The sequence below is a fragment of the Chrysochloris asiatica genome, unplaced genomic scaffold, assembly GCF_000296735.1.
Source record: "Chrysochloris asiatica unplaced genomic scaffold, ChrAsi1.0 scaffold00083, whole genome shotgun sequence".
Taxonomy (NCBI): Eukaryota; Metazoa; Chordata; class Mammalia; order Afrosoricida; family Chrysochloridae; genus Chrysochloris; species Chrysochloris asiatica.
In genome coordinates, this window is record NW_006408601.1 from 5,942,432 (window position 1) to 5,955,109 (window position 12,678).

At 41.1% G+C, this 12,678-nt stretch overlaps 1 protein-coding gene across 5 annotated transcripts in view; it reads right to left on the reverse strand.

Annotated features, from left to right (window-relative positions):
- Positions 1-291: 291 nt before the first annotated feature.
- SOX6 (SRY (sex determining region Y)-box 6) overlaps positions 292-12,678 on the reverse strand; it is a 691,777-nt gene continuing 679,390 nt past the window's right edge. For 2 of the 5 annotated variants that reach the window (XM_006865787.1, XM_006865788.1), the window contains exon 14: positions 6,732-7,035. In XM_006865787.1, the coding sequence (XP_006865849.1) occupies positions 6,732-7,035 (304 nt within the window). Of the gene's footprint in view, positions 7,036-12,678 lie in introns of all 5 variants that reach the window. The other 3 variants (XM_006865785.1, XM_006865784.1, XM_006865786.1) reach the window with 3 other exon arrangements.

Here is a 12,678-nt window from a genome sequence, read left to right on the forward strand (position 1 = left end):
GAAATGACATTCTCTCTCATCCCCTCTTGACAAAACTCCACCTTGATCCTGTTCCTCCCACTTAAATCCATAAGCATTTCCTGCTGCAGCAGCGTATGTTCCACAATGAGAAAAGCAGGCAAGTTTTTCCAGGCTAAGGGGTCCGAAGGCTTTCTGAGACCTGAAAGCCACCTCTGGGCCAGGCAGAAGCTCTGGCTGGAGCAGGAGAGAGCCACAAGCTCCCACAGAATGAGATATTTCTGGGCTGGATGGTGGAAGATTGCAAGGCACAGACAAGGCCATACACAGAGGTCATAAAACAAAATTTATCTTTAATTTGTAAGTGTCAACAGCAGTACAAAAGATGGAGTGATGACGACTAGATTAAGGGTAGAGAGGACAGTCTTGAGGTAAATGAGCATAAATAGGCAGTTCTTATAGACACTCCCCTGAGGGACCTAAGCCCCATCATGGCATATACATTATCACCCAAAGATGGCATGTTGAACATATCAGGAAAGCACCTTGTGCAAAAAGGGGAAAAAAAAAAAGTAGCTAAGGTGCCAACATATACCGGGATAGCTAGTGTGTCTTTCAGTTTGTCTTTTCCCTTAATTATGAGGCAGAGGAGGGGTAAGACTTTGGAAAGTACCACTGAAGGATTACTCAATGTTGAATTTTATGTTACATCAGTACTGCACAACAAAATCCAAGAAGGTTGTGTATGCAACAAAACTCAGAACAATGATTCATTCCTCTAAATTTGAAGAGATTCATTTTGCTTCCATTTTCTTTAATCCTTAGCAAACTTTTTTTTTTTTTTTTTCCCCTCATTATCAAGAGAAGAGTTTGAGAAAGATGTGATGGCAACCCTTAAAGTCATTTAAAAACTTTACACTGGACTGTACAAGGTTTGTTTTTTTGTTTTTGTTTTTGTTTTTTTGATAAACTATTTACATTTTCAGACTTTCAAACATATTCAAAGCAGCAATAGACACTAGTTTTATGTTTTTTGTTTTGTTTTGTTTTCTAATTGCCCAAATAGTTACCAGCCATGGGCCAAGTAGGTACCTGCTTTATACATAGAATTTCTACAAAGAAAATCTGCAGTTAAATTTTGCTGGAGGGTGTGTTAAATGCCCTTGGCATTTCAAGGGGCCACACCCACAGTGTTGCTATGGGAACCAAAGCACAGTACCTTGACAACAGAGTTGCAGTTGTCCCAACAGCCCTACACAAACTTTACAATTGGAAACAGCAGCCAGCATGTCAGTCCAGCATGTCAGTGAATTGTGCTGATTAAATTAACATAGAATACAATCTCACAATATACATCACAAACAAATTACAATGTCAGGAAATAAAAGAGTTACAGGAAGATAAGTTATGTAGTAACAGCTTATAAGCTTGTCTAAGGTAATAAAAATTTTACATGGCAAATACAATAATGAATGAACATAAATGCTAAGCATTCTAATTTGCTACAAGCTGGAGAAGGGTACAAGAAAGACTGCACTTTCAAAAAAAAAAAAAAAAAGTAAAAACATATATGACAAAGGAGGACAAACGGAGAATGCACGTGAACAGGTCTGCAGTGTGCAGCATACAAAACAGTTAAATATTTGCACATTCCCCATACTCCAAGAGCACTAGCATCGAGGCCTCATTTTATGCTTGTGATTCGTCAGGAACAGGAAATTACTAAGCAAGATGTGTCACACTGAGTTGCCTTCAAACTTTCATATTTTGCCACGCATGCCAATTTGAAGATATCCGCATTGAGCGTCACCTTCCTGCCCTCTCCACGCCCACCCTACCCCAAAGGACCAGCATTCTGAATACTTGTTCTTGAGTTTTTGGAAAGCAGTCTGTCCCCAAAGGAGAAGATGAGATGGAGATAAAAAGGAAATGTGTTTGCATATCGACATTTTCAGTGATATTAGCACAGGGCCATATTAAGAGTACATGGTATCATAGAACATTATTGGCAGGAATAACAGATTAAAGTTGTTTATTATTAAGGAAGAAAACCATGTCATGGGCAGATGACTTAAGGATGCAAGTGCTTTTATAAAAGGTCAAATGAGGTCATACATTATTATATTTTGAGAAGCGAGCTTAAGTGCCAACTCAGTCATTAGACAAACGTGTACAAAATCAAGAAAGGGTACAGCAACCATGTTTGTCATTTTTCTTGTTGGAAAAGGAAGACCCAGTAATGATTTCAATACATTCCTCTCAGTGCCTTTCTTTGCAGTTGTTAGCACTGGGCATAGGACTTCGCATATGGTTTGAAACTCCTAAATGATTCTTCCTTTCCCCATGAGTAGGTAGAGATCTTCTCTTTGCAAACTGAGTAAAGCGAGGGAGAGCAGCAGCCGCCTCAGCTCTAATGTCCAAGTGACCAGTCTGCTTTCTACCTGGGGCGGGCAGACTTCCTCGAAACAGTCCCGACTTACAGCTAGTGCCTGGGCTCTGGACTCTCGGGAGCAAGCAGCCTGGCCTCTTAAGGAAAGAAAGCAGCCTGTAATTTCAGCTGGAGAAGGATCACACCTTTTTCAAACACCCCAGGCTCCCGTGGGGCTAATGTTCAAGGGAGGCCAGAAATTGCCAAGCTCAATAGCTCTGTGACCCAACACCTGAATTTAGAATTTGGCCTGGGAGTCTATGTCAGGAGGCTGGCAAACCAAATCAGGCCTGTGGGCAAGACTGAAGAGTGTCAAATACCAAAGGAAGCCACCTGATGTGCTCCTCAAAGGTTCAGCTGGAAGTCCATGAAGACAACTCAAGTTTGTTAGCTTTCTGGAAAAGATACTGCACCAAGCCTGCCCATGAAGTCGAGAGATTGCCTGGCTGGTTGCTGAAGTCCAAAGATTGACTTCCTTTGTTTTTCTCTCTCCTTATTTTTCCTCTTCCGTCCGTCCTTTCTATTCTGTATGGTCCATTTTGTAGGAGAGGATTGTCTGCTAGTGACCCTATTCTAATTGAGAAGGAAAATCCTAAACCTCTGAGATCTTTAACAAAGTGGGAATCGTTGCTCTTTCTGATTAGAAGATACTATGAAATGATAAGGTCTGAAACAGTTGATTCACATTCTTTAATGGAAAATGGCATGGTGGGGCTTTTGTGGATGGCCAATGTCAGAGGAGGGGGTTTGCCTTTAATAGCATCCTTGCTTCTGGTTGATAAATGGTCACAGAACTATTTTATAAGCTTGAGGTGGACTTGCAAAGTAAATTGACTCTCTCCCAGCCAGACTAGACATTTGCAATGTTCAATTCATCAACTTTCTAGAAGAAGAAGAAAGCAGAGCCTGAGTCTTTGGACAGTGGGCTCTAGTCTATGTGAGAACCCAGTAAAGTGTCCTGTCCCAGCTTTATGTCCAACACCACCCTTGTTTTCTGGCTGATAAGTCACTGTCCCCATAAGGCACAGTGACCTGTCAACATATTGTCTGGACCAGCACATATGGCTAGAGAATAAAAAAGGAAATACATAACTTAAACCTCACTATGTATTCATGAAACAAAAATAAAATTCTATTACTATGTTATATTTACACAATTAGAAAAGTCTAAAATGAGATGGTGAAGTCATATAAAAAAAAAAAAAACACCTTTGTTTTAAGCTCCACTTAAAATAAAAATGAAGTGATCCCTATGATTGTCATTCTCAATTTCCACGGATATTTAGAGCCAAAGTTGGCTAATAAATAGAATAAATTGCTTATGCACAGATTTTTGATTCAAATACAGCATTACTGTTTGACCCAATGAAAGAGACGTTTACAATCAGATCATTCCTGAATAGCCTTTCATCTTTGAGAACATGGCTCAAAGTAACTGAACCCCAGTACTGAGGCAGAGCTGGAGCTAAAACAAAGTGTTCATACACACATGTATTTTGCATAAATAAATGAAATAACAGGACATAAAAATGACTCAAATCCGGCAACTGTGAGGCAAGCCCACACGAGTCGAAACAGATGACTTTTGTTCGTGTAGTTTTCGTACAACAGTTTCACATTAGTCAGAAGTGATAAAAAATACCATTTATATCCAGTGCTTATAACACTTACGAAACAACATCTGTGAGTGTGTGTGTTTTTTTTTTTCGTTTTTTGTTTTTTTTTTTTTTTCCTTTTTTTACTACAAGCAAAATCAAGTTTCAGTCCTAAAGAACAGTCCTTTGTTCTCCACCAGCCCAGAATATTATTTTGGCATGGTCATAAAAACAAACAAAATTAACCTACTATGCTAAATGTTTGCCTTTGTGCAAAATTAATTACATACAATACAATGCTAGCCAGACAGCACTCTACCTAAGCAACAAAATAAAAAAATATTTTAAAAGAGAGAGAGCAAAAGCCAAAGAGAAAATGTGAAAATGAACTGAGGAGAGGTATATAATCCAAGAAGTCAGTAAGACAATAATAAATACTCATTTTTTTGTTTTGAGAAAAAATGACCTCCTCCTCATTTGAAATAAATGTACAAAAACAAAGTTCCAATCCCCAACCAATATTAAGAACAAAACATTTCTATTAGTACCTTTAATCAGCTTATCGAGAGCACTCCCAGCTAATGGGATAGCTTCGATACCTTGGCTAGACCTATTTATTGCTATTAGGTATGGCCTTGAGCACTCTTGTAATGAAATATGCAGGTACCCTATTTTTTTCCAAGTGGCAAAATGGCTCAAGAAATCTGACGGGGCTGTTCCTATGACCTGGTGGTCAGAATTTGGGTTGTCCCATGAGGCGAACTTTCCAATTTACTGACGTTCTCCCACTGAAGTACTCTGGTGAGGTCTCCCATGGGCAATCAGTTCTGGGTTTAGGAAAGTCAAAATGGTATGTATGGTAGAGCTCCCTGTAGTTAGGAGATGGGGAGTCCAAGCTCACTGCCTTTGACTCCTATCAGCACATGTCTCGGGAAATGCTGTGTGAAGGATGTAGTTAGCCTGGTTCATACTAGACATGCTCCCCGTGTGGCCACGGATGCAGGGAGTTGGCCAGGGGTGTTCTCCTGCTGTCCCAGGGAATTACCTGCTCCCCAGAGTTAACAGTAGGAACATCCCACATAGAAAATGTACCTGCCCCCCCCCCCTTCTCCTTCCCTAGGGTTTTCTTTCATTCTCAGGACTGTTTGCCTCTGTCTTTCCTTAAAGGCTACCTGTATACTAGGGTTTTTCAAAGAACTCCCTAGTCCTGGCAGCTGGGTGAGGCAACTCTTGACAGCCTCACGGTGGTCGCCTGTGACCTGCCTGCAAGCCTTGGGCTTCAGGTTTGGCTGCGGGACTCCTCTGCCTGGTGGTCACCTCCGTTGATCCTTTCAGCTGAACGGAATTGGGGAAATGCCACAGTTGCTGTCCCAGCACATGTGCTGAACTGAATGAGGGGGAAATTCTGGCCAAAGATTCGAGGTCAAAGCGAATTTGAGGGATGATATACCTATTTAGGAGTAAGGTTCTACACCTATATCCAAATCCCCAACCCTGTAGCCAGATAGAGACAATTGTGTTTAGAAACAACAATACAGGTATTTAATAGTATCTGATTTCAGAAATGCTGCCAGATGCTCTGGGGACATAAAATTACTATGTACATCTTTTGTATCTAGCAAGAGAAGGAGGTACAAGGGGCTGAAAAGTTCTTCTGGGAAGGAAGGTGAAAAACAAGAATTGTTAAATTAATGCCACCAACAATATATATATTTTTTAAAATAAATAGTAAGTGGACCCTTGACATTCTGGAATGAATAAATTATTTAAGAGAAAATGTGTTTAAGACTGAATGTCAGGGTTAAAGGCAAAGGGATAATGGATGTAGTGAAAGGTGGTTTCAGGCGTAGAAGACCACCATGTCGGGATCTGGTGTGGTGATCAGTCTGGTGTGCATACATCATAGCACATAATACACTTGATGGCACGTCAAAAGGCAAACACAATTGGATACATGCACTGTGGCAACCTTGTTCATTCCTTAACAATATCTTATCTCCAGATTCCTGAGTACTTTACCATTTTCTGGGCAAAAAAAAAAAAGGGTGTGGTTTGCTGTTTTATTTTAAGATGCCAAAGATTGTCTAAGACTTTGCAGTGTCTCCTTTAAGACTTTCAAAAGATTAAGATTCAAAAGTTATGAAAAAGTTTGGCACATTCAAAGTTGAACTCTACATATGGAAGGAAACATGGAATTCCGAGGCCTTCTGAATATGCTCTACACGCAGCTGCACACGGCGTGGACTTGTTCGGTTTCACAACACATGAAATCCTCAGTTGTTTTCTAAAATAATTCAGAATAAAAACACATTCACAACCTGTAGGCCGGCACAGCATACCTGAGTGAGAATGTTTAACCCCATCTAAAATAGTAACTTAAACCTTTATCAACATCCAAAAGAAAAAAAATAATAATAATAAAGTAAGACAAAAATATAAGACTTGTAAGACAGCTATGGGTTGAGATAAGTTTTCAAGTCCTGGTGTCTCATATTTAATATGTCTTCACCTAAATTAAAAAAAATATAACAACAACAATAAAGACAAAAAAAAAACAACAACAACAACAAAAACCTCAAGTTCATGAAAAATCGGGGAAAACTTAATCTGTCTCACACGTTACGAAACAATTAAGACCATTCTGCTGATGTAATTGTGGAGCCACAAATGCATGCGGGCTCTTTAAGAACTTTTGTTGGGGGAGGGAGGATGAAATGTCAGAGTATTTTAATTCAGCAAACAAACACTCCTCAGTTGGCACTGACAGACTCCGGGGCTTCATTTTCACTGCTATAGTCTGATTTGGGATCATCTTCATAGTCGTCATATATTTCCATTTCATCTTCTCCATTAATCATTTCATTTCCAGCTAGGCTTCCGCCGTCTGTCTTCATACCATAAGTGCTCTGGATAACTGGGAGGCTGGGCTCTGGGCTGGCGGAGGTGCTAGAGCAGTCAGATGTCATCTGAGGTGATGGTGTGGTAGTTGCCATAGTGATAGCACCAGGATACACAACACCTGTTCCTGTGGTGATTGGGATCTGAGGCTGTTGCCTGTATAGATGAAAACATAATAGATAAAACAAAGGAGAAAGCTGTATTTTATTCTTGGCATTGGAATTCATCATCCACAAATTCTAAAGTGGAGTCCTGTTTGACATTCTAAGCAAATGACAAAATATGGCAAAGGTGTTCATGCAAAGAGTCCTGTAAATCATTTCCTTATGCTATGGAGTCCTGGTGTGTTGCTATAGGCTAAGCACTGGACTGCTAACCACAAGGTTGGCAGTTCAAACCTACCAGCTGCTGTTCGGCAGCCCTACATAGGGGCTCTATGAGTCAGAACCAACTCGACAGCACTTAACAACATGGTTAACAGTGATTGTGAGGATTGTGCAGGGCTGGGCACTGTTTCAGCAGATCAGACTCAACAGCACCTAACAATAACAACATGACTAGGAGTTACACAACACTGAGGGTTTGGTGACATAAAGGTGAAGTTCTTCTTACTACTGTAACTATGGCAAAGCTTGGTTAACATCTGGCATTGGGAAAAAATCATGGAGTTAATTCCAAAAAGGTGGAAGGCCATTTTTCCCCACTATCTCCCTGAAGCACAGTCTAAGGACACTGTTGAGCTGTGTTGTGTCACTGCCAGCATGGTTTGAGAACTCTGCAGAGGGAAGAGAGGTGAGAAGGGATTTCTCACAAGTTCCGAAGCATGACCCTAAGAGTCAGGTTTAGTAAAGTATACAAGGGGACTTCAGAAAATTCATGGGAAGATGCCAGTCTCTTGCAGATCCAGTTTCCTATGCACTTTTTGAAGTCCCCATGTATATTAGATAGCAATACTAAAGCTTTCTATTTCTGTGGCTGAACTTGTAGGGTAGTTCCCTGAAGCTTCTATCCCTCTGATTCTGGAAGGAGCATTTGTGCTATCATTACTGGGGGGCCTTGGGCTGGAACTGGGTACAGATCTGGGGTTGAAGGAGTGAGAAATGAAAGCTCTGCAGCTTAGTGGAATGACAGACATATCGCCTCATCCTAGATCCCAGCAGGTTTCATGGTCCAGTCTCACCAGAGCATCCCAAAGAAACTACCGGAATCTTTATGAAGGTCAGTCTTCTCCCTCTGTGGGAAGGCTGGGTTACCCTACCTGGGTGATAGTAGTTACCTGCTGTGGAGTCAGTTCCGACTCCCAGCAACCCTGTGGAGGATTTCCCAAGCTGTAAATCTTTATTGGAGCAGAAAGCCTCATCTTTCTCCCATGGAGCAGCTGGTAGATTCAAACTGCTGACCTTGTGATTAGCGACCCAACTGATAACCCACTATACTACCAGAGCTCCTTTTACCCTAGCTTAGAGGCTTGGTATGACTGAAGCAATATCTTCAAGGATGCAATATTTACTACCTTTTTCAATATTTATATATAGTCACTGCAACTGAGATTAGTTTTTAAATGTCATAAAACTAGTCTTTGTGAGCCTCAGGGAGGCCTGAAAGGTCCTTCTACCATTTTGTTTTTGTGACTTGTGGTCAATTACCACTTGAATAACTCTTATTGACCCTGTACATTATCACTGAACCCTTCCTATCCACTTCACTCTTAACAGGACAATGCCCTGAATCAATGACGAAGTAGCTTAGTTACTAGCAATTGCTTTACATGCCCAGAAGAAGCATGATTTGATCACCAAGGCCCACGTGTTCCCAAGCCTTCCAAAAGAAATGGTAGAGATGGCCTAGAATCACTATGTGAGATATTGGCTAATGCTAGCTTTAACAACCTCTTTAAGTCATGAACACAAGCCAAACAGACTATGATGATTGCACATATTACAGAGTAGAACTGCTCCATAGGGTTTGCTGAGCTATAATCCTCACAGAAGCAGTTTGCCAGACTTTTCTTCTTCAGAACTAAAGGGTGAGTACGAACTGCCAACTTTGAAGGCAGCAGGCGATCGCAAACCAATAGGCAAGCGTAATATTGGTCCCTTAACTTTTGACTAATATAACATATTAACAGGTTTTAATATATCATATTCAATTAACACGACAATCCCATGAATAATTATTATTGAAACAATTTCAGATGAAAAGAAAAAGGCCTTGCTTAAAGGAACCCATTTAATAACCAGTGTGGCTAAAATTTGAACCTGAGTCACCTGACTCATTCTGTAACTCATCCCGTTGTACATATTCAATAAACTGACACACCCAGCTCATACAGGAGTCCTGGTGTGGCACTGTGGGTTAATGTGCTGGTCTACAAAGTTGGTTTGAACTGCAAGGTCGGCGGTTCAAGCTCACCAGTTGCTCCTTGGAAACCCTCTACAGGGTCGCTATGGGTTGGACTGACTCGATGGCACTTAACAACAAGCTTATATACCTTATTGTTGTTAAGTGCTGTCGAGTCAATTTTGACCCATAACAACCCTTTATAGGGTTTCCAAGGAGCAGATGGTGAGCTTGAACCACCGACCTTGCAGTTCAAATGACTTTGCAGTCTGACACATTACGAATTCCCAATTTCCATATGGCTTGTTGGCACCTAGTATACACTAAGCACTGATCTATTTTCTATGATTCTCATCTACTATCTATGATTCTCATGGTGATGAGTTTTGACTTCCTGAAAGAACAAGATGATAAGGAATCTAAATCTGTATATTGCTGTTGATTTTAGCTGCCATTGAATCGATTCTGACTCCTGACAAACTCACATGTACAGAGTACAGCTGCTCCATCAGGGTTTCAAGACTGTGACCTTTCGGAAGCAGATCACTAGGCCTGCCTTCAGAGGTGCCTCTGGGTGGGTTTGACCCACCACCTTTAACCTAGTAGTCAAGTGCATATACCACCCAGGTGTTCCTAAATCTATATCTAGAAATATGTTACAAAACACTGATTTCTCTAGCATAGAATCAAATTCTAAAAAACACTTGCATTTCTTGTTCTCCTAAGTTTGGGACAAATTAACATAAATTAAATTTCATAGTAACCTGCCCATGGCAAAAATTAAATTTGTACTGAATCTGGATAGTTGCAATAAAGATATTCTGACTTAATTGTATTATGAGTGTAGAGTAAAAGCTTTTTCTGAAATATTAACCCATTTTGCAGATTTCCTCTATTTGGTAGGCATAATCTGTGACAGAGACCACATGCTATCAAACGGCACATTTTCTTTTCAGAAATGACTCCCCCCCATCCCCCCCCCCACACACACAAAGAATACATGGTCATTTTTGCAGCGTTTTAAAAATTAAAACGTCTGGTGTAGCATTGTAAGATAAGCATTGGACAGCAAGGTTGGTGGTTCAAGCTCACCAGCCGCTCCTTGAAACCCTATGCAGGGGTCACTCTGAGTCGGAAACAACTCGATGACACTTAACAACAACAATAATTGTATCTATACATCTAAGAAATAAATTTAACCTAAGGAGCTCTGGTGGCATAGTGATTACTAATCGGGCTGTGAAGTTTGAAACTACCAGCTGTTTGCAGGAGAAATAGTAAGCTTTCTGCTCCTGTAAAGATTTACAGCCTCGGAAACCCTGTGCAGGGTCACTATGAGTCGGAACCGACTCCATGGCACATAACCATCACCACCACCAAAAAACTATTACATATCAGGGACTATGTTAGGATGCGTTCATATGATTTTCTTAAATAAGCCTAAAATAGAGGCATTTTTGTTTCTTCTTCTTCTTAACAGATAACCAATTAAAGTTCAAAGAATTTAAGCTGTTTGCCAAAGGCCATAAAGTAGTATGGTTAGGAGTAAACCCAGTTTGTGATTTCAAGTTAAGTGTTCTCTCTATACTGTATGAAAGCTGCCTTCTCAGGCTATTAATTAATGAGAACTGAAATCCTGTGATAATCCTACTAGCTCACAAATTTCCTAGTGGATATCTAGATTGGGATGAGAAAGACAATTTAAATCAATCTTCTGAACTAAACTCTACATATCTAACAATAATTAGACATTAAGTCAGTAATGGAATGGGAAAAAAAAAAAAAAAAAGGATAAGAAGAGCATCTATACAGCCTCCTTTTGGTATAAGACACATATAATAACCAAAAGTCTATTCTTCACTTGGCTGATGGAGAGCTAAGGCTGCTTCAAACTCAAAATCCATGTTAAAGACTAAAGTGCCTATGGTAAAATCCCAGTAGTTAATTTATTCTCCACCTCGAATAAATGAAGATGGACTTGCTCTGGCAATGGTAGTACATTCCCAAACAACTGCTTCAGGTTTATGTAAGTGCTAGAGTGAGAACTTGCTGTAAGAAATGATTTGTGCCTCCGCAAGGCCTCCTGCCACCGCTCATCTGTCAGTTTGCCATACTGGGGTGGCCTGTGTGGTGCTGTGTGGCTGGAAATTATACCACCAGTATTTCAAATACCAGCAGGGTCACCCATGGCGTACGATTTCACTGGTGCTTCCAGACTGACAGGATAGGAAGAAGGAACTGGTGATCTACTTCTGAAAACTCTGCCTAGGGAAAATCTCATGAATACCAGTGGAATACTGCCTGATACAGTGAGAGATGATAAGCCACTCAGATTGGAAGGCATGTAAAATATGACCAAGGAAGAGCTGCCTCCTCAAATTAGAGCAAGCCTTAATAAGGTGGCTGGACTAAAGGTGGGCCTTCATCTGCAGATGTTGCATGACTCAAGAAGAGAAGACACAGCTACAAACATCGATTCATAACTGGAATATAGAATGTACAAAGTATGAATCTAGAAAAAAATGGAAGTCATAAAAAATAAAATAGAGTGATAAAAATCAATAGCCTAGGCATTAGAGAGCTGAAATGGACCGTTATTTTCCATTTGAAATAGACAATTATATGTTCTACTATGCCATAATGGAGGGGGCGGCAGCTGAACGATGTGCGAGAACTGCGCAGACCTGGTGGAGGTGTTAAATGAAACCCAGACCACGGAGCGGCGGAGGGGAGAGGTGTCTGGAGACCAGGTCGACGGAGGGGATGCTGCCTAGTGGGAAGAGACTGTAGCGGCCAGCCAGGCTGTCCTACTTACCCAGGACGCGAGGGCGCCGTCCCGGCCTAGCCGTTGGATCGTGGCTTTGAGGTGGGCTCCACCAACTTAGAGACCCACAAGCGCAGCCCAAAGCGTCTCATTACAACCCTGTCGCCCATGCTGTGCTTCTGCCTCTTGACTGATGCGACATCCCACCTTTGAGCTGGACTTAAGGGCCTTAGCGCAAGGAGATTTGTGTTTAACAGTGACCACACAACCGCCACTCATCTGTTTGTCATGCTGAGGTGGTTTGAATTGCTGTGATTCTGAGGGCTAAGCCACCGGTATTTTAAATAACCAGCTGGGTCACCCATGGTGGACAGGTTTCAGATGAGCTTCCAAACAAAGACAGACTAGGAAGAAAGAGTGACAAACTACTTCCGAATCGCTAGTCACTGAAAACTCTACGAATAGCAGAGAAAAGCTGTCAGATACAGGACCGGAAGGTGGGAAGGCACTCAGAATGCATGCGACTGGGGAAAAAAATGCTTCCTCAGAGTAGAGAAAAACTCACAGAACCTTCATTTGCTGATGGGCCACAAATCAAAATGAAGAGAAACAGCTATAAACATCCATTGAAAATTGGAACATGGAATGTACGAAGTATGAATCTGGGAAAATTGGAAGTTGTCAAAAATGAAATG